Below are 21,997 nucleotides of genomic sequence, written 5' to 3' on the forward strand. Positions count from 1 at the left end.
TTTATAATTTTTTTGAAGTGTATTAATGTATTCATATTATTAATGTTATTGATAATTTTTTGTTTGATAAGACCAAAATACATATAATTAATTATGAATTTCCGTACCTATTATAAACACAAATCTAAGTATTAATTATGCCACCTAATATAGCATAAAAAAAAAGATATATTCCATTGATATTGTTTAGAGTATATTTTTGGTAGGCTAAGGAATGAGAGAAGGCAGCGAGTATCAGAAAATAAATAAAAGATAAAATAATATAATATACTTCCTTCGTTCCTTTTTGATCTTCCACATTACTATAACGGGTAGTTTCAAAAGTTCTTCCACTTTAGAATACTTTCTATTTTTAGAAAGTTTTTATCTCACTTTTACCCCTTAAAATCCCCCTTTTCTTTTAATGTACCCATTTTCTTTTATTTATAATTATTTTCTCTCTCATACTTCCAATACAATCATTACTTCATACTACTATTTAATTAAAATAATACCCACTACAACCTCATACTTCCAATACAATCATTACTTCCCACTATTATATAATTAAAATAATACCCACTACCACCAAAGATTCTCTTTTTCTTAATCTTTGTGAAATACTCAAATAGGAAGAACAAATAGGAACGGAGGAAGTATTATATTAACGTGTATTTTTGTGATAAATTCTAAATTTTTTATGTTATATTAGCTAATATAATTAAAAGTTTAAGATATATTCTTGTTTACTATTTAAAATTGATTTAATGATTTTATCCTTGTTAACAAGATCCTTTAACAAGATCTTTTAAAATATTCTATTAAAAAAATAAAAATTAAAAAATGGTTTTTAAGAGATACTCTATATTTAAATTAATGTATATATACATGTATAATCTTGTTGATAGGTCACGAAATAGAGTTTTTTAGTATTCACTTTTTTAAAGTTAAAATGCACATCATCATATCCGGTTTATCTTACCCATAGAAAATTATGAGTAGGATTTAAAGAGGGAAAAAAAACGTCAACTCATACTCATAAGTCAAAATGTATATACAACAATACAAGTATATTTTATGATGTGTAATTATAGATATTGGAATTAAATGCTTGTAACCATGGGCGGAGCCAAGGGGCCTCACCCGCCCGCACTTGAGGGCACTCACCTACTTTTAAGAATATTGTAGTTAGCAAGGATTGATCCCATAACCTAACCTCAAAGATTGTTGACATGTGAATCTTACCAATTTTTATAATTTTTTTTTGAAGAATGCATCTTACCAACTAAATTAAACGTTATTATTGATCATCTTAGTACTAATTAATTATATCTATAATGCAAACGCATGCATGCCGGATTAATAAGACTAGTGAGACACGAATTATAGTTAATTGATATATACATACTTTGACCGATCCATATATATATATATATATATTCCAAACACAATAAATTTATTATAAAAGTATATGCCAATTTTGTAATTAATAATTTTGAATCTAAAATATTATTATTTTTGATAAATCTTCAATCTAAATATATTTGAAATACTTTAATGAATTATTACAATACTAGTTTGTGCTCTCACTAATCTTAAGGTCTGCTTGTAACACCAACACAGTCGGTGAGATCTGTCATATTAGTGATCTTCATAAGCAATCTAGGTCCTTGCAATTTAGATAAAAGTCATACTTATTTTTTAAAAATTAATTAATATTTAATTGTGTAATATTTACAGTTGGTTTTATATATGTGTAGCGATGAGTGTCCAATTCACTCGTATTAATATTTTGAATTTACCCATATTTGATATAAATTTTATTAGTATTAATAAATTTAACTAATTTTAATTATGTGATATTAAAATTTACTATATGTCATCATCTTTTTATTGTATTGCCATTCGCCATTCTTTTTACAATTTTATTTCTGAACTTTTTTTGAAAAGGATATTCCATGGAAACTTTTCTAATATGACTCAACCTAGGCTTAATTGCACTAAATGTGAGACTGCTCCTAAGTTGAATCGCACTTTCAGTCGCACATTTCTCACATTTTATGCGATTCCACCTAGAAATGTGCAACTAAACCTTGGTGGAGTAGCACATTTTAACATACTGTTCGACTTCGTTGAGTTGTAGTCACACATTTTATGTGACTTAACCTTTTTTATCCTTATTTATTTATTTATATTTAATTATTTATTTATTATTATTATTATTATTATTATTATTTAAAGCAAAACTGGAAAAAAAAATATAGCAAAATTTTAAACTTCCTCCGTCCCATTATACTTGCTATATATATATGGCAAATGTTATATGTAGCCCTAAGGGCTACATATAACCATTAATGCTAATAAGATTCTTTTATATTCCCCATATAAATCATGAGTAATTTTTTTTTTCAATATAAGAGCAATTTATTACTTTAATTTTGTGGTGAACTTGTCAAAGATTAATTATTTTACAAGGCTAATTTAATGAGTAATTTGTTGATCTATTAATAAACTTTTCAAAGATTCCATTGAAATTAGTCCATGTACATTTATTATAGGAATTTGCTAATTTTTATACATAGCCCTTAAAAATATTATGATTTTTAATTATGATATAATTATATATTGTCTTTATCAAGTTGAAATTTACACCTTAAAAATTTATAATCAATATAATGTTAGCAAATTAATTATAGTCATATTTTTTTTTTACTTTCCTTTAAAGTATACTGCTCCGTCCCATTAAATTAATGGCAAAAAACGTAGATATTGGATAATAATTGAAGAGAAAATATTGTGTAAAAAAATTAAAAGAGACTTAGCATGTATAGATAGATGAGGTAAAAAGAAAGTGATTGATCATTGTCCAAAAATATAAATAATTCAAAATGAGTGAGATTGCAAATAATGCTAAATAAGTGGAATAAAGGGAATATATATATATATATATATATATATATATATATATATATATATATATATATATATATATATATATATATATATATATTACCATTTTCCCTCCCTTTGCTTGATTTGCATAACATATATACATGAAACTAATTTTTTGGGACATGGATTAATTTATAATCCACTATTAAAGCACAAAAAATAGATAATGAAAAATATACAAATATTATTTTAAAAATACAACTCACGATTTACCTCTGTCTGACTAATATTCTTAAAAAATTTTGATATCTTATTTTTTGAGTTTTATATTTAAATGTATACACTAATTTTTAAACGAGACGGTCTCATGGTGAACCATCTCCATTGGGTTGTCCCAATATATATTTTTTGTTTTAAAATGATCACTTATAACGTCAAAGTGATCAGTTATGATATTAATATGATTACTTTTTATAGTCTTAGAGTGATTACTTATAACCTTAAAACGATTATTTATGATCTTAAAGTAATCAATTAAGAAAATGAGCTATTATATGGATCCGTCTCATAATTAGACGGTCTCATACAAGACGAACTGAAATGTATATACTAATAATCTATTATTTTTTAATGTCTTGTTTTGTTAAAATATAATACTCCATATGTAATAAAATCAATTTTTTCTTATTTAGTTCATTTAATATAACAATTAACCAATTTGATTATTATATATAGTAAATTTTTACGAGAGTGCCGCATAAAATTTTCTAATTTTTTTAGTTAATTATACGATAAGCTTCAAACATGAATAATTCTACTACTCATCTAACATAGCTAAGTATTTTAAAACGGACCATTACAATAATAAAGTAAAGAAGGTGGAGAGAATCTAGAAATGCTTGTATATATTTTTTAATTTCGAAAAAAAAAAAATCCCAAAAGTAAATTTAAAGAAAGGAGAGTTGAGAGAAGGAGATAAATAGGAAGAAGCAGAGAATAAAAAAGAAGACCGGATGTTGACAAATTATATGTCACTGTTCTTAGAAGGTCGTTTGTTTGTGTGAAGATTTCTTATCTGGGATCTCTCTAAGTCTCTCTCTAAAAAGAAAAATTTTTTTTTTCTCTCTCTCTCTGTCTTCTTAGTTTGAGATACTGGCCCAGCAGATCGAAATCTTCATCTTTTTCTCGTTGTTTGGATGATGACGATCTAATTAAGCTCTTTCTTCAATGGTTTTACAAATTCACCAACTTTCTATTTTTAATTTAATTTTATTCCCCTTTTCAAATTAATATAAAGGGTATTTTATCTTATTTTGTTTTATTTTATATTTTTTATAACTCATTTGTAAAGTTCATTCCTTTTTCAGTCTCTGAAGACTGAATTTTCATGATGGGACTTTGGGGGACTTTTATTTATCATCTATGAAGAGAGAGAAACCTTGTTGTTGAATGATTGAATCCCTTCCCAAGCCTACTGTATGTAGAGAGAGAAACAATTTTGTTTAAGAGAAAATAAACAAATTAAGAGTTTAAGGGAGTGATTGGAGGATGTGGGTCTAAAGGTAAAATCTTTTTATTCTCTTCTACTATTTGCTAATTTTTAGATTTGTGGGTTTCTGGGAATTTTTCTGATCATTTGATACTATTTTACACTTTATTTCATTCTTCCTTCTTTTTGCTATTATACTAATTTTATGTTTGATTGTTTAGATGTTTTCTGTTTGTGTAATTCAGTATTGGAAATCCCTAATTATTTTGTTTCATATGTGCTTGGATTTGAGATTGAAAATTGCATTTAATTTCAATTTGGTTTGAGTACTATATCTATTGGGGATCTGTTGTCTCATTATTTGTTTAATTGATATCCTGTTGTCAATAATAACTCATAGTTTTCTGCTTATCTTGTCAGAATTGTAGGGTTTTGACAATTCAGTCTTTTTTTTGAAATTTTCTTTTATCAAAACCTAGGAGTATATAATATTAATATGTTGCAATCGCTTTTGTCTATAAGATATTATTGGAAATTTGGGTTATGATTATTGTTTTGGTTTATGTTCTGTAATCTTCTTGACATTTTTTGGTAGTGTGATTTATCTCAATTTGGTTGATTTTAATGATTGTGATTCATGATTCATTCTTGGGTTATCTTGTAAAGCATAGATACAAGTATTATATCCATGAAAATGGTTAACTAGGGTAGATTTAGGTTAGCTTGAGCGACGTTTTGGGATTAAATCTTTGGCATTGTTGCATTGTTGTTTTGAAATTCTGGGGTTTTGACTGGTTCTTTGATGATGCTTTGGCTGTTTTCGTCATCATTTCTAGATTTTATAACTCATTGAAGGTTGCATTTTAATTCCTATCATTTTCTGTTATCCGATGATGTTTTACGGCAAATTGTCATTACGCCTTCAGAAATGGGTGGAATTGTGTTCGAGTTGTGTGGAATTCGGGTGGTGTTGGCATTTTGAATACAGTACTAGAACAAATGATAACTGATTGAATACGTGAGGCCCGTGTGGGTTATTGCCATTGGCATCCCTGATTGCAGCCGTCAAATTATGGCTTATGCTTGTGTATATGAAATGAGGAATTCTCGAAATATCCATGGCAACAGGCTGTTCTTTATTTGGGTTCAGGAACAACCACCCGATTTTGCTTTGATGGGGAAATGTGAACGTTGTGTTTGATGTGTTTTGTATGCAATTGAAACAGCATTTACGTGTTCCAAGATAATCGTGTTTGTAGCTTAATGATTGTGAGTTGAGTCTTTTTTTGGTAATTTTTTTATCAGTTAGTAAATTGCCATAAATATAGAAATATCCTAATTAAGTATATAGTGTCCATATTTATTTCTATGTAACGAAACATGTATATTGCACCGGTGAGTCTAATAAGGGGCTGGACTAGAATTCGAGGATAGATTTTGTTAACTCTTACAAATACAATGGTGTTGAACAACTTGTTAAAATAAACTAAGTATGGTTTCTTTGGTTTATGTTTGATGCTGGAAGAACGAGTAGTGCAACATATTTATAGCAATGTCTTGATAAAATGATTTGAATCACAATATGAGTTGGCTGATTTTGTTCAAATGTAGGGATACTTCAGTACATTTGTGTCATGTTCTTTGTTGTTTGGATGTATTAGATAGACTCAGTAAGCAGGAAAAATTTCCGTTTGATGTTGGATTTGAATCCTAAACGAATTAGGTTTGGGTCAAGGGGAATCTGACCTATTTATATATGACCCGAACCCGACCCAACCTTATCTTGGCCTACTGGTATACGAGTCTTATGACGAATATATATGACAACTATACTTCCTATGGCTGAATATGAATTGTACTCGTAGAATATACACCCTATAAACGGAGGACTGCTTAGAGTTCCTTTCTTTGATGGACTTGGGCATTGAGGAATAATAATACATGATTCCCATTTCTAAGCCAAGCCAGATAAGCCAAGCCATTGGTTGCGTTATGGAAGTATATAAGCAGGGCTCCATAGCTCTTGTCGTTTCTTGAAAGCTTGGGACCAAAATGATATGCAATCTGTGTCAGCGAGAAGATGCATGATATGCTTTAATCTATATAGAAATACTCCTATTTACGTGCAATGTTCTTAATCAAATCCTATATTGAGGTTACCTTGTCGAGTTATGCTGCCATGTGCAAGTTTGCATATACTGTTGGGTAACAAGCCGTTAATCTGTGTAATATTTTGTTGATTTATCAAGTTTACGTGCTGTGTCTTATGACGCGAGGGAAGTTTTTTCTGGTGGTTGTATAGGCTGTATTTTGGACAAAGATCCTACCCTCTGTTAATTGGTTTCATGATACGCCGTTTTTGCTAGACGTAGTCTTTGCGTTTTAGAAGTGTAATCTGACGAATATTTCTCGTTTGACATATTTTGTCTTGAATTAGCAGGAATGGGAACAAAAGTGCAGATTGAGAATTGCTTGCCTGCACATTACTCAATGAAGGATCTTAATCGTGATGCTAATGGTGGTAGTTGGCCTTTGTGTTTTGGTGAGAGCAATTTATCCAACGGACAATGTTATTATAGTTTTCTTCCGAGGACTGTTGCTGATTCACATCCAGGATACGACAAGGATTTCGTGAAGCAGACAATGCTTCAGCATGAAGCCATATTCAAGAATCAGGTGTGTATGCATATATATTTCACTCATCCGAACTTGATCTAATAACCTTATGCTCGTAAAAATGGAAATTGTGATTTCTTTGAGTCCTTAAGTTGCTACATCAAGATTGTTATATCTAAGACAACTATTTCGTTCAGGTTTATGAATTGCATCGGCTATATAGAGTACAAAGAGATATGATGGATGAGGTTAGGAGGAAAGAACAATTCAAAAGACGAATTCCTAACGAGACTTCTTCGTCTTCAAGCCCCGTGCCATCCCAAATGCATTACGAGGAAATGCAAAGATGGAATACTCTGAATCTTCCAATGCCAAATTCGGCTTGTGGTAGACCACCAATATCAACTCCTGATACTGTTCAGTCGTCACCGTATTCTGCCAAAGGAAAGAACGTACAAGGTCTTCCGAGTTCATTTCCGAAATGTTATAGCCCGAAGAACTCGGAGTCAGAGTCTAGACCCTCAAAACATAGAAGACGAATGCTCTATCTGCAACTTCCCGCTGATGAGTATATTGACACAGATGAAGTGACGCAGGTCAATGAAGTAAATGATTCTGATTGTATGAGTCCGTCCCCGGATAAAAACAGAAAACCGGTAGTCGGAAATGGAAAGCTATTTATGCTTCAGGGGGGTGCATCGAAATCTGAGTTGCATGTTAGTAAATCTAGGACTTTGGCAGATTTGAACGAGCCTATAATTTTGGAAGAGGCAACCTCTGTCGCCTCCGTTGAATTCATACATCCGGGTGGCAGTAACTCTGATGCTCAGTACCGGGATTTTTCTTCTAGAATTTTGAGTCTGTCTAAGGATGTTACCCAGAACCTCAAGAATGGCAGTACGAATGGCATATATGAATGCATGGAAAAGAGAGCTAATGGTCCAGACTGGCTTTGTTATGCGTTGGAATCAGGTAATTATGGAATTTATTTTGTAAAATTTGCTTTAACTTCGTTTGATGCACAATTAATACAGCTACGATCAATCTCTTATAAAAAGGAAACAATGGTGTCATTGACAATTTTTACTATAGTGCAAAAATGTGGTAACGGTCAAGGTTGTGGTAACGAGAGTGATGCAGTGATTAAAAACACTAAATATTGGCAAAAATAGGACATATCCCTCAAAACGGCCCAAAACACGAGATTTACATACTATGCGGAAAACTTCAGTTCGGTTTTTTTTGTATATTTTACAATGTGTTGCGTCCTTGTTTTTGCACTATGCTTTCCACTGTTAATATTCTCGATAGGCTCATTCTCTTAGTTTCCTGTTTGAAATATGAGGAATATATTAAGAAATTTCATGTGTTTATATTCTAGAAATCAAAGGCAGTACGAGATCCATTTATCAAGGTATCAGTCCAGAAAAGGTGCCTGCACCATCTCACCCGGTACATAGTCTGCTTGATCAATCCACTCAACGTCCAGCTTTTCTTGCCAGCGATCACGTCAAAGGAGATTCATGGAAAGCAAAATCTAGTGCCAACATAGAAAAATCTGACACGGGTTATTCTTTGTCCAATGTTCCTGGATCAGTTGCTTCTCATCTTCCAAATCAACCTGGATTTTTTCACCCCTCTGATTTCAGTAAATCATGGGATCAAAGTGCTTCCTCTTGGGGGAAACCCGGTAGTTTTTTGGGCCAGAAGCCTATACCAGTCCAACATAGTCTTTATCTAACTTCTGCTACCTTGAGCAAGAGTCCGCAATCATCCGCTCAGAGCAATGACTTTTTAGGCAATAATAAGTGGAATCTGAATAGCAGCCCGTCAGCTTTAGGGACTGAAACGCCCGTGAGAAATGGGTTTTATGAAGGTTCCTCGTCTGCATTTAAAGGCTTTGATTATGTAAATAGCAATTACGGTGATAGAAAGGGGCCTTGTTCCGGTATAAACTATTTCAAGGCTACAGGTTACACTGATGTGAAAGATATGAACTTGAACATAGCACTTCCGAATGGTTTGTCCAATGATCATATTAGCCAGCAACGTGTTGTAGTCCTCGACAAGGACTGTAAGTTGGAGAATCCTGTAGCTGGTTTGCCATGGCTTAGAGGGAAGGGAACTTGCACCAAGGAGGTAGAGAATTCAAGGAAAGATTTTAACTCATTGGAATCAGCTCTTTCTCGATGGGGTTCCTCGAATGCAACAAATTCGTGTGAGGTCAATGTTAAAGCCAAGTTGCCCGATTGCAGCCGAAAAATTCTAGGTGTACCTATATTTGAAAACCCTCCAACACCAACGAAAGAGGTTTCAAACCCTGTGATTATTCATAATTGTTCAGGAAACAAGGAAAGTGGAAGTAGTGGGAGAAAAGGTGGTTTTGATATTAATATACCTTGTGATCTCACAGAAGAGGATGTTGTAATTCTAGAAGAGAAAACTCAAATTGAGTCTGCTACTCCAAGACATCTTTTTGACCTCAATTCATGTGTAACTGACGAGGAAATTCCATGTGAAACCTCGGTTCAAGTTACCGAAAAAGAAACCTGCACAAGGGTTGGCACCGGTATAGATTTGGAAGCCCCGATAATAATTGAAAACGAGGCGGATGAAGATTTTTCAATAAAAGAACCAGAGAAGGAGACAGAGGTTCCCCAACATAATGTTGATGAAGAAACCGAAGTTGCCAAGTCAGCCGCAGCAGCGATTGTTGCCATTTCATCACTTGTTAACTTAAATCAATCCAAGGAAGCAACTTGTGTTGAAGTGGAAACTGGCTTGGATGACCCACTTCACTGGTTTGTTGATATTGCTTGTTCTAATAATGGAAAAGATGTCGGGGATTATTGGTTATCTGAAGGTTTGGATGATTTTGAATTGATGACTTTGAGACAAAAAGAGTGCAGTAAAGAGGAGTACTTTCCTCAACCGAGCTTTCCAGAAGTCCCGATTGTTGAAGAAAAGGGTGCGTGTGTCGTAACTACAACTAGAACACGAAAAGGGCATGGTCGTAGAGGACGACAAAGAAGGGATTTTCAGAGAGACATTCTCCCCGGCCTTACATCGCTTTCTAGGAACGAAGTAACCGAGGACCTTCAGATGTTTGGAGGCCTAATGAGAGCTACTGGCCATCCTTGGCATTCTGGTCCAAATCGGAGGAACGCTACTAGAAATGGATGTGCTAGAGGCAGGCGACGGTCGGTTGCAGCTGCAGCAGTAACCCCAGCCCCAGGCCCAGGCCCAGGCCCGGCAGTATGTGCCCTTTCATTGAAACAGCATCCGCAACAGCTGCAGAGTAACAATACGGAAGCGGTTTTGGAGGATAGAAGCCTGACAGGATGGGGAAAAACAACTAGGCGTCCCCGAAGACAGAGGTACCCAGCAGGTAACCCTGCACCTTCTCCAGTACCTTTGACCTAATTCATTGTTGAGAGGCTCCGATTGTATGAATTGAGAAAATCTATAGAGACAAAAAAAACCCTAATAGAGTTGTTCTTTAAGGCATTTGGAACCGAGCGTTTCCTTTTTCCTTTTAATTTTTTAGAGAAAAGGGGATTGCCTTTGTACATGTTCTGTAGCTCAAAATTCGGGTCCCCTTAATTATCGCTATCGGTTTTTGCAACCCTGTATTGTTTGATGAATAATGTTGCATGGGTTTCTTGTCCTAGCTTATTCTGCATCTGTGTCATGTGTGCTTGTGTTGGAATGTTTAGGCAGATTTATGCTGTTTATTTGACACAGTTGCATGACAAAAAGTATTATAAAACTTAATTTAAGCAGATAGGGGTATAGACTATAGATCATAGAAGGCCATAGATTCTGATTTCTTGTCTTGTTTTCTCTTTACTGTGTTTGAATGTAAGCATTTTTAAAGCAAAGCTTTGGTTTCTGGTTTGCAACATGTATGATAATCATAGAAGGCCATAGATTCAGATGTATGATAATCATGATTAAATGTTTGCAACATGTATTACAGAGGGTTTATACTACTTCCATGGAGGATTTGCCAATTGATGATTATGTTGAAATTTTTAGACCTGAATTTATTTTGGTTGGATATAGAAAGAAATTGAGAAGTTTTGATTACGTTTGTGGCACGTTTGATTGTAAACGTGCTTGTTAGTATTGAATGGTGATAATAAAGAAATTGTGATTTTTTTTAGTATTTTTCATCACCATCTAATATTACATTCTCGCTCGAGTAACGTAGATTAGAAGAAGGCCCAAGAGCTACTATATATTATTCAGTATTTTGCTAATTTTTTTTTAATTCTATGTTTTGAGTTACACCTCACCATACTTGTTTCGCTTTCAACATAATAAAGTTTCTTAAATTTTCTCAACTCCTTATAATTTTTAATGCTTTTTAATACGTTCGGTTGCAAGTTAAATCTTTTCGAAATTTCTAAGAAACATTAGTTTGTAATTGTTTTTCAAAAAAGTTCATTAAAATATAGTTCTTTGATTTTGGATTATAATGGATTATAATAAAATGATTTATTAAATTATTTAAATATCTTATCTTATTTATGTAAAGTTTCAGATGAAGTTTACAACTAAAGGTCAATAAAAATACCTTTATTATCAGTAACATATGTTCAACCGGGGGCGGATCAAAAATTGACAAATTTTTAAAGGTTCTGTGCAGTCTTAAAAATTATGATATTTTTCTAACAATTTTGTATCTTTTAACACTTAATATATATACTACGTAATTTAATATTAAGACTCCTATTTTTTCAGAGCCCTATATGATCGAATTTTTTAAACATACTCAAAACCTTCCCTATATTAAAAAACAATAAAAATAGTTATTTACGTGCATCTAACCCCTTAAATCTTATAAAGGGTGGAAACCTTAATAAATGTGACTTTATTAGCTATAGTCGTATGACTGAGTCTAATGCATTAAGCATGATTTTGAATGTGGCCATGTGCTTCAGTTCCGCATCAGCACTGCGCAGTGGGATTTCATGCCTTGGACCCTACTAACTAATCCTCCTTTAGATTTTGGTGTCTAATAAATGCGTACTCTAAACATTGATGTGGGTGGTCACCATTATTTCTCATCGGATCTCATGTGAATCTGTGTGTTCATCGTACGAATATTATTTAATTGTGAGATTACCTCTTTCAGATCGAATAATTTCTATAGCGGAAAGAGAAAGGAAACTCGTCAATTGCTACGCTAACCTATAACTTGACTTCGAGAATTGAATTTTTTCAGTTTTAATAAAGTTCACCTTTAAGGTGAGATCGATTCTCACCTAAATTTGCCTTTTCTCAACCTATTTTGTAATAAAAAAACACATGTTTAAAAGCTAAATGATAATAATAGTGAATCAATAATCAAAGTATTATTTAATTTAAAATTATTAATTACTTTTACGATAATAGTTACTCCCTCCGTTCCTAAATGTTTTTCCACTTTGGGTATTTCACGGGAATTAAGAAAATTAGAATCTTTGGTGGTAGTGGGTATTATTTTAATATGTAATAGTGGGAAGTAATGATTGTATTGGAAGTATGAGGTTGTAGTGGGTATTATTTTAATTAAATAGTAGTGTGAAGTAATGATTGTATTGGAAGTATGAGAGAGAAAATAATTATAAATAAAAGAAAATGGGTACATTAAAAGAAAAGGGGGATTTTAAGGGGTAAAAGTAAGATAAAAACTTTCTAAAAATAGAAAGTATTCTAAAGTGGAAGAACTTTTGAAACTACCCGTTATAGTAATGTGGAAGATCAAAAAGGAACGGAGGGAGTATTATTTAATTAAAAAAGAATTAGATATTCAAGATTCTTACATTTTACATTGCTTAATAAATTGAAAATATTAATATTTTTGACGATCACATTTTGTTACTTTTTCCTTATATACTATTTGATGAAAAATTTTAATCAAAAATATTAAAATTTAAAAATTTTATTTGAAAAGAACATCATCATTATTATCATCATCATCCTACCTAGTATATTCCGCTTATAGAAAACTAAGGCCAGAGTCTGGGGAGGGAAAGAGGTGGCAACTCATACCTATAAAGGAGAGCGCTGCCAAAGGAGTCCCCCGGCTCGAGGAATATTAAGAGACGTGATTACACATGATATATAACTTAAAGGCCTATAAAAAAAGTAGAACCACTAGAAAAGAAAACAAAGAACTAATAGAAAGAAAGCGATAAAATGATCATCCCATTAACCATGAAAGTCGGAGTTACGCGTAAATGATCATCCCATAAGCCTTTCAAATTCTTGAAAAAATCTTAGTTGATCTGATGGGTAAACTACCCACAACTCATAGAAAAATGAAATATATTTGTTAATTAGTGAGTTGAATTCCACTACTTGATATCTGTTAATAGATCTAGCTAATAAGCTCCAGAACCTCTATGTATGGTTAATCATCCTCTCTCTCTCTCTATCTATCTATCTATCTATCTATCTATCTTTTTACTTTTAATTTAACAGAAATTATCATGGTATCTTTAAATTTTTGCACATTATTAATGGTACCTCTAAGTTTTTTCGATCATCAATGATAACCTCGTGTTATTGAGCGTCTTACAACCGTAATCTTTTTTAATTTTTTCTGTTCAAAACCGTTAACTTTTTTTTTTTTTTTTTTTTTATGATTTAAATTGAGAAATAAAAGAAAAAGAAAAAAGTTAACGTTTTTAGACGATTTTAGACGGAAAAAATTAGAAAATGTTAATATTGTAAAATGCTCAATAATACGAGAATACCATTAATAATCAAAAAAAAGTTAGAAATACCATTGATAAAGTGTAAAAACTTAAGAGTACCATTAATAATTTTCCATAATTTAAATAGATCCTACTTGATAGTAATTTGACACTTATCATAAGATAAGCTTTTCAAGTCTCTATTCTGATTGGTTGTTAATTTTAAACTTTATTTCATTGAACTTTGAATTTTTCTTCAAAGTAATGCAAAACATTTATAAATAAATATAAGGAAATTTGATTTTATAGGTATGACTTTCATCTCTTTCTTTTTTAAAGGTTTAAATTTTAATGTATTTTTTATAAATTTTAATTTTTAATTGAACTTATCATTCTCAAGGTAAGACAATTTTTTAGGACTAAAATGGATTGCTCACAATGCAAGTAATTCCATAGAAACACATTATTAACGATTTTCTGTTATTTAAAAATACCCAATGTTTAGATGACAATTTATCATTCTCCTTCCTCTGATTTTATTAGTTTAAGTCATATATATTTACGTGAAATCACAGATGAAATAATGATTTTCGGTTTAAGAAAAATAATATTTTATGGTTTTGATAATTACACCAACGTTTAAGTGGATATATCCATCTATAAAAGGATATCTTAGATCCTTCGCGTATGTACATACAAACTTTGGTCAGGTGTATACTTTCTTATATGTTTATAATTATATTTTTATTTTAATAGTGTATACCTAGCTTGTGCTAGTTTCTACATGTTTTTTTTTTCCATTGCTTATTTTAGGGTGTCTTTGAGTACATTACTCTTACCCTTTCTCGGTGGCAGATTCAGGGTTCGGAGTCTTTAGGGATATTAACTAATGGACGAAATTTCTGCAGAATTTCATTTATAAAATTAACAACCATTTTATCCTTACTTGCTAAAATTTAAATACGACATACCATAAAAGGAAATGGAACAAGATAAATCAACTGACCTAATTAAAAAATGAGATCAAATAAATAAATAAAACTAAATTACTAAAATGAGGAAGTATTTATCATCAAAAGACTTCAGTATCAATTTTATACTTTTACTTTTACCAATAAAAAAGTCTACTTTTAATTGTTTTTAAAAAACCACCTAAAAGCACGTGACCCCGTGGGCTCCAACCTAGCTCCGCCACTGCCCTCTCTTTGAAGAGGGTATGGGTATGACATATTTGTCTTATATCCCGAATCCTGCTACTCAGCGGAATATACCAAGTATAATTATTGATTATGTTATGATAATAACGAATATTTTCACTTATCATGAAAAATATACTATTTAATCTCTATAAAAATAAATATTTGTCCATTTATTAAATACTTGATTTTTTTATTGTTATGAAAAAGGAAGGTGCTTGCAAGTATCCGTCTCTGAAAAACTCCAACCAGGTGACTTGCTCAGCCCCCTACCCTTCATCAAATTTCTTATCTCATTTTCCTTCTCCCATCTACCCTCCAAAGCATATAACTTGCACAACATCACATAGTAGCATGCTTCATTAGGATGCATATCCAACATTTTCCTTGCAGCCTTTTCTCCCAAGTCTAACCGGGAATGGAGAATACATCCATGGACAAGTGCTCCAAGTACACTCATATCCGGTTGAATAGGCATGTCCTCCATGAATTCTGCAGCTTCGTCTAGCTTCCCTGCACGAGCCAATAAGTCGACCATACATACATAATGTTTCATGGTGGGTACTAACTTATGCTCCTCACACATACTACTGAAATGCTTCCACCCTTCCTTGATGTTTCCTGAGTGACTACATGCTGATAAAACAGTTGTAAAGATTACTCCATTAGGGTCCCAATTTTCCTTCAACATGTTTTCGAACAATGCAATCGACTCCTCGCCATCACCAATCATTCCATAACTTCTAATCATTGAAACCCATGTCACTTCATTTTTGCTCCTCATCTCGTTAAAAACTTTGCGTGCAGAGATTGCATCACCACACTTGGCGTAAAAATTAAGTAGTGCCGTTGCAACATAGATGTTGTTGTGTGAGAAACCGTCCCTTATCATATAAGCGTGTAATGAAGAACCGAGTTTGATAGTACTGATGGAAGCGCAAGCAGAGATGACGCTAACAAATGTCATTGCATCCGGAGACCCAGATTCTAAAATCATTCGGTGAAATAGTTTAAGTGCTTCCAATGCATTTCCAGATTGAACATACCCTGAAATTATTGAATTCCATGTAATAACATTTTTGATGGGTAATGACTCAAAGATATACTTTGCATCTTTGAACATCATGCATTTTGCATACATGTAAATCAGAGCATGTTTGACGTCTACATCTTCTAAATCCTGCACAATCGAAAGGCAGTGAACCGACCTGCCCATATTCAAATATTTGAGTTTAGAACAAGCTGAAACTACATTAGCTATGGTCATGGAATTGGGCAGAAAACGATCTCGAATCTTATCTTTAAACAACTCTAAGGCGTCGGTTTCCTGATAGCATTGAGTGTACCCGACTATCATAGCAGTCCAAGCGACGCAATCATTACTAGTGCTCATCTCATCAAAGATAGAACGAGCATCTTTAATTCTTCTACATTTGACATACATATCTATAAGGGTGGTTGCCAAAATCGAATTCAGATTTATACCAACTTTTATTATATACCCATGAAACCACTTTCCTTGGTGCAAAGCTCTCAACTTTCCACAGCCTGTTAGTAAGCTCCCCAATGTAAAGTGATTTCCATCAACAAGATTTTCCCTCATTCTATTAAACAACATTAGAGCCTCTTGAGGACAATCATTTTGTACATATCCTATCATCAATGAAGTCCAAGAAACTATATCTCTAATCTCAATCTCCTCGAAAATATTGCGGGCAGAATCAATCTCCCTACATTTGGCATACAAATCCAATAAAGTAGTCAGAACAAAACTATCAGGAGGCCCTGATTTAACAATATGGCAATGTATTTTCTTCCCCTGATCTACATCCCTCAACTGACAACAAGCCTTCAACACAATAGAGAAGAGAACATCATCAGTTTCTTTGAGGTGTTTTCTCAAACAGTTGTAGCACAAAATAGTTTCAGAATGTAATCCGTTTTTAAAGTACCATCTAATCAAAACTTTGAAAGAATAGAAATCTGGGTTAGGAATTTTGTCAAACACCTTATGTGCAAAACTTAAAGAACCAAAAGCACCATATAAACTGACCAATTTGGTGAGGCACAGGAGATCATCAGTTAAACCGTGTACAGTGAGTAAAGCATGAAGTACTCTGAGAGAAGGGAGATTTTTACAAGCATACATAAGAAGGTAAGCTGGATTTAGTGAAGCTCGAGTCTTTAGAGCTATGGTGCGAGTCATGGATGAAGATATTGAATATGGGTTTGGGAAGGTAGACAGAGCCCTCCATTGGATTGAAGATTTGGTAAAGAACCAAGAAATTGGTTTGAATAAATGAAATGATAAGTGATTCATGATTTGGAAATGATTTGAATTTGAAGATGATCATGGCAGCTGGGCTTCCGAGAAAGGTTGTTTGTAATTTGAATATGGCACATGCTTCTGCCTGATATGTATGAAGGAAGAAAAGAGTTTGAATTAATTTAGAAGTACAAGCAAGCATAAGAGTGTAAGGCGATCTAACCATAAAATGTGTTTCATACGAGAAATAAATAGTTTATTTAATGAAAGTTATGAGAAAATAATTTTATTGTTTTAAGTAGAGTTGTTTAAAAGTGACTCCATCTGGAAATCCGATTTGAAATCGAAAGTAAACCGACTCAAAAATGTGTTCTATTTTTAGGTTTATCGAACCGATATTACCCGACTCGAAGCTATACCCGAACCGGCTGACAACCGAAAATGGAAAAACTGGACCCGAGCTGTAACCGATTTTTCTAACCGACACGTAACTGTTAACCGAGATTACCCGAATTTAATAGTGACCGACCCGAATCATGCTCAAAACCAAACTCGTTCCGGCTAAAACTGACTTAACCCGAACGAAGTTTAGATTGAACTGCTCTAAACCTGAACCGATTTTTTACATAGAAGTATGATTGACTCATATTCAATCATCTTATTAGTTATTCTAATAAAGTCATAAATATTTTAATAAAATAAATTTTATAAATACATGGTTTCATATATTTAGAGTTAATAATTAATGGTCAATGTTTATTTAACTACTTTTAATCGAATTATATAAAAATTGATAAAACTTTATAATTTTAATTTCCAGTTAAACAAATAAAAATAACAAAGTAATAATATTTTAAAAGATAATTAAAAGCGTTTATAAGGAGTTTGTACACAGTAACCTGATACATGTTGATGACAACATAACTGAACCGAACATGACTTAAATCGAATGAAAGATAGACCAAATTAATACTCCAAAACCAATGCCAACCGTTTGTTTTCTTCCCCTTTTTATCTTTAACTCTATTCACTGATTACTCTGTAGTCTGTACTAAGAAGAAGCCCAGTGTTCCAAGGAGGGTGAGAAACTCCAATGGCTTCATCTTTACATTATTCTTCCTTCCTGGGCTCTTCTCCTCAACTATTATCTCCCTCCATTTCCGTCTTTTCATTTTCAAAGAAATTCCAACCTAGGATTATTACCCTTTCTGTAAATCCTCCTCCATCAAAGCTCTCTCAGTATGGACTGCAAACATATTGTGTTCCTCTAGCTATTTCATTAGCTCTCTGCTGGTCAAATCCAGGTAACTTTCATCAATTTCATCTTTAACTGAAACTATGGTTTTACTGATTTTCTAGGTTTAATGTTTTAGTGTTTTTTGGGTGAAATTCTGTAGCTCAAGCAGGATTTTTATCAGGGTTTTCTGGAATAGAATCGGTCCCAGGTCCAGAATTGCCTTCTATAGAATTTCTAAATCGATTTAATGGTATGTTTGTATTATATAAATATGTCTTTTATTAGTATTTAATGGCTGATGCAATCTTAATGATGTATCAATCACATGGGTTTGTACCTGCAGAAGAAAACCAAAAGAAGTATGCTGAAAATGATGAGAGATTCAAATCGTCTCCTATTGTTAAAGAGCTACTTGAGCGTTCCAAGCAGAATAAGGAGAAGTATGATCCTTAACTTGTTTTTCATTTGTGATGTAAGCTGATGTTTAACTCACAATGAAAAGTCAAACTTTTAGTTGGTTGATCCATTTTTCTCTAATAAACAGTAATCAATTAATATTTAATCAATTATAACAATGATATAAATTTTTATAAAATGTATCATGTCAATTCCAATTCCATGGTCGTGAAATTATCATCATAAAAATGCTTTTTAAAATAATTTTCCATCACCAACTAAGACTATTTTAATAGCAACAATCAAAAAGACAGTGAAAATTGTGAACCAAAATAGTAGTTAATAATAAAAGTTTCATTTCCACATACAGAACAATGGATCCTTAAGTTATTGTAATTGTAATGTTTTATTAGTACAGCAATGACTAACATTGTTATGAACACATTGACAGGAATAAGCAGGAAATACAGAACAAATATTGCATTAGAGGAGCGGAGTGGGGAGTCGGAGATTGCTCAACTCAAGGGATGACAGACGAAGAAAGAGATGAATTCATTTCAATGCTCAAGGAGAAGACTGCTAAATGAAGTTTTGAAGATATTCTATTACATAACCCTTTAAAGTTTTGCTCATGTTTGATATCACATTCATATAATTTTATAGTTTTTTGTTGTTTAGAAATTAGTTTCTTGTAATACTTATGTGGGAAGCTCTGTGCTTAAGTTGCTTCATATATATAACATTGCATCATAAACACTGTAGAGTGTAGACACAAGGAAAAGTGTATGATTAGAATCACAATAGACAAGAGAACTTTGAACCCTCCAAATTCCTTGCACCAGGTAATCTTTCATTCCTACATAGCTTTTGAAAATTTTAAGGTACTAGCCAATTCAAGACCGCTTTATAGCCAATGGCGGATCTAGTCAGTTGACATCACTCAAATCCAAAATAAAATCAAATACTAAATGTAAATATACCCTAGATGAGCTGATTAGTATATTGCCTTTCACATATGTTACTAGGATCAAAACCCACTATATGCCTTTTTACTCAAAATTGATATCACTCATTTTTTTTTTCTGGATCTGTCACTGCTTACAGCATTCGAGACTACACACAATTGAAGAAAATGTGCATTGGTTGTATCATGGGACTTGTGCAATAGGAGTAAAAGTATTATATGAATTTAGTTTACATTAAAAATAATGTGTATCTTTCTATATAAAGAATATAATCAAGTGATTTTACGTAGAAAATGAGTGAATATTAGGATTGGTGCAAACAATTTTGAAGTGGATTAAGTCCGTACAAGACTTACTCGTAGAAGGAACAACCAGCTTCAACCTTTTAACCAAAGATTCTAGGTTTATCTTTGTTCTTTAACCTGTCCAAGAAGATCCTGCCACTAAACAAGTCTATGAATCCACACAAGGTTACCCCAAGGAACAGCCTGTTTATGAGTGATCTTTGAGTAAACCTCTTTTATAACCCCTTTGTTTGAATTTGAATTAACGAAGTTTTTTATTTCTTCTTTCTAGAAAAAGAACTAAGAGTATGGTTGAACGAAACAGGTAGTGACCAAACAGAGGTTTCTCTATAGAAAATACTTGTATCAAAAGGTAGGAGAACATTGAGTTTTCTGTTTATTAATGCATCATGGTCTGTTAAGTATTGTAGGTCTATTTCATGTTGAAAGAGCTTCTAGTAGATTCTCTTTTAATGCCCACTTTAATATACACTTTGAAAATCAGGACTTGTCTCAATTGGTTAAAACAAGTATCATGTTCCCTGCTTAAGGTTTTGGATTCGATGATCATCTAGTCCTTTCCTTCCCTTGACCCACCATGTACTAAAAAACACTCTTTCTACAAGATAGGCTGAGAAAACTTAGGATCTTATCCGGAAAAGTGCCACTTGCTCCAATTGAGACATGACTCAATTTTCATGACATAGATGAAAATCAAACTCATTACATTTTCTTTAAAAAAATGTTCAAATGAAACAAAATTCAATTTTCAAAACTAAAGAAGTTTTTGTAAAATTTAAATATTGATTAGTTTACTAGGTTTTTGTTAAGGCGAGTGTCATCCGTGCTTTAGTAGCCCTTTTTAAAGCTGGTTAATAATGTGATTGATTTGAGAATCATGACATAGCCTTGTAGCTGAAACCTTTCTCTTTTATTTTGTATTAGGAGTTCGATGCTCCCTATCTACGGAAATAATTAATTCTTTCTCTAGCCAATGGCGAATTTAAGCCCTCATGAAAATTTTTGAATTGTTATAAAAAACAAAATATTGCACATCTATTACAATAAGAATCATTAATTAGGAAGGAAATTAGAATTTAAATGTATCTTTAAAATTGTACAGTTGCACCCAAACTTTTTGTATTGCACGACTTATCGTTATAATAATTAAACTCACCCTAGCAAGGGTTAGTAATTATGGGTTGATTATCATTTTTCATCCTCTTAGAAAAGCCTTAATATAACCTAATTGGGGTTACACCTCAGTCATCAACATGTCACTTATAAACAAATAATTTCCTATCCATTTCAATTGTTACAAATTAATTTGAGCACTTTTTGCAACAAAATTAGTAAATTAAGAGGGAAAGAGTAACTCTTATTTTATCATCTCATTATTGCAGACTTGTAGTATTTGCTGACCAGGTTTGGATTGATAATAATATGGTTTATGGATAATATTTTTTAAAATACTTCCTCCTATTCAACTTATGTGTTTCATTTCCTTTATGGTCAAGTCATCTTAATTGTCCCATTTCTATTTTTAGTATGGGTTTTTGACTTTTATGCCCTTAGTAGCTTTATCCTATTTTCAATTATACCCTCCATTACTCATACTAATTTTCCTCCCTTACATTAAAAAACTCATAATACCACTCTCTTTCCTACCTTTAGGGTTCCACTTTTGACTCTCCTTAAAATTCATGCAAAGTCAAATGGGACTTCTAAGATGAATAAGAGAGATTACATTTTTTACTTAAGATAAGGCGGCTCGTCTATGACGATTGATGTCCGAGTAACACCACTAAATAATATCCTTCAATAAATTCTTTCAACTTACTCCTCATACTCCTCTCCTCATTTCATTTTAAGCTAAATAGATGATCAAACTCCATCCAAATTCATAATAATACAAAAAGAGTGGGACATATAATATATGATAAAATCTTTTATGGAATTGGTCCATGTCATTTTGATATGCACCAATATTA

The 21,997-nt window shown here is 32.4% G+C and overlaps 3 protein-coding genes across 3 annotated transcripts; 2 read left to right on the top strand and 1 right to left on the bottom strand.

The window, feature by feature from the left end:
* The first annotated feature begins 3,669 nt into the window (after positions 1–3,669).
* Positions 3,670–10,920, top strand: LOC130808195 (uncharacterized). Its single transcript, XM_057673665.1, has 4 exons — positions 3,670–4,433; positions 6,801–7,036; positions 7,174–7,948; positions 8,358–10,920. The coding sequence occupies exons 2-4, from the start codon at positions 6,803–6,805 to the stop codon at positions 10,397–10,399; spliced, it is 3,051 nt and encodes a 1,016-aa protein (XP_057529648.1). The 5' UTR covers positions 3,670–4,433; positions 6,801–6,802; the 3' UTR covers positions 10,400–10,920.
* Positions 10,921–14,744: 3,824 nt separating this feature from the next.
* On the bottom strand, positions 14,745–17,672 carry LOC130808196 (pentatricopeptide repeat-containing protein At2g03380, mitochondrial). The gene has a single exon (XM_057673666.1). The coding sequence runs from the start codon at positions 17,176–17,178 to the stop codon at positions 15,058–15,060; it is 2,121 nt and encodes a 706-aa protein (XP_057529649.1). The 5' UTR covers positions 17,179–17,672; the 3' UTR covers positions 14,745–15,057.
* Positions 17,673–18,020: 348 nt separating this feature from the next.
* Positions 18,021–19,586, top strand: LOC130808199 (uncharacterized). The gene is made up of 4 exons (XM_057673671.1): positions 18,021–18,428; positions 18,522–18,611; positions 18,705–18,801; positions 19,209–19,586. The coding sequence occupies exons 1-4, from the start codon at positions 18,218–18,220 to the stop codon at positions 19,342–19,344; spliced, it is 534 nt and encodes a 177-aa protein (XP_057529654.1). The 5' UTR covers positions 18,021–18,217; the 3' UTR covers positions 19,345–19,586.
* The last annotated feature ends 2,411 nt before the right edge of the window (positions 19,587–21,997 follow it).

This window comes from Amaranthus tricolor, chromosome 3 (assembly GCF_026212465.1).
Source record: "Amaranthus tricolor cultivar Red isolate AtriRed21 chromosome 3, ASM2621246v1, whole genome shotgun sequence".
Classification (NCBI taxonomy): domain Eukaryota; kingdom Viridiplantae; phylum Streptophyta; class Magnoliopsida; order Caryophyllales; family Amaranthaceae; genus Amaranthus; species Amaranthus tricolor.

What these genes read in the sequence shown, in the direction of transcription:
- LOC130808199 (XM_057673671.1), top strand. Translation starts at nt 18,218, where the DNA reads ATGGCTTCATCTTTACATTATTCTTCCTTCCTGGGCTCTTCTCCTCAA. An exon ending in TCTCTGCTGGTCAAATCCAG is followed by an intron (nt 18,429 to 18,521) that starts GTAACTTTCATC and finishes GAAATTCTGTAG; the next exon opens with CTCAAGCAGGATTTTTATCA. An exon ending in ATTTCTAAATCGATTTAATG is followed by an intron (nt 18,612 to 18,704) that starts GTATGTTTGTAT and finishes TTGTACCTGCAG; the next exon opens with AAGAAAACCAAAAGAAGTAT.
- LOC130808196 (XM_057673666.1), bottom strand. Translation starts at nt 17,178, where the DNA reads ATGAATCACTTATCATTTCATTTATTCAAACCAATTTCTTGGTTCTTT.
- LOC130808195 (XM_057673665.1), top strand. Translation starts at nt 6,803, where the DNA reads ATGGGAACAAAAGTGCAGATTGAGAATTGCTTGCCTGCACATTACTCA. An exon ending in AAGCCATATTCAAGAATCAG is followed by an intron (nt 7,037 to 7,173) that starts GTGTGTATGCAT and finishes TATTTCGTTCAG; the next exon opens with GTTTATGAATTGCATCGGCT. An exon ending in TTGTTATGCGTTGGAATCAG is followed by an intron (nt 7,949 to 8,357) that starts GTAATTATGGAA and finishes TTTATATTCTAG; the next exon opens with AAATCAAAGGCAGTACGAGA.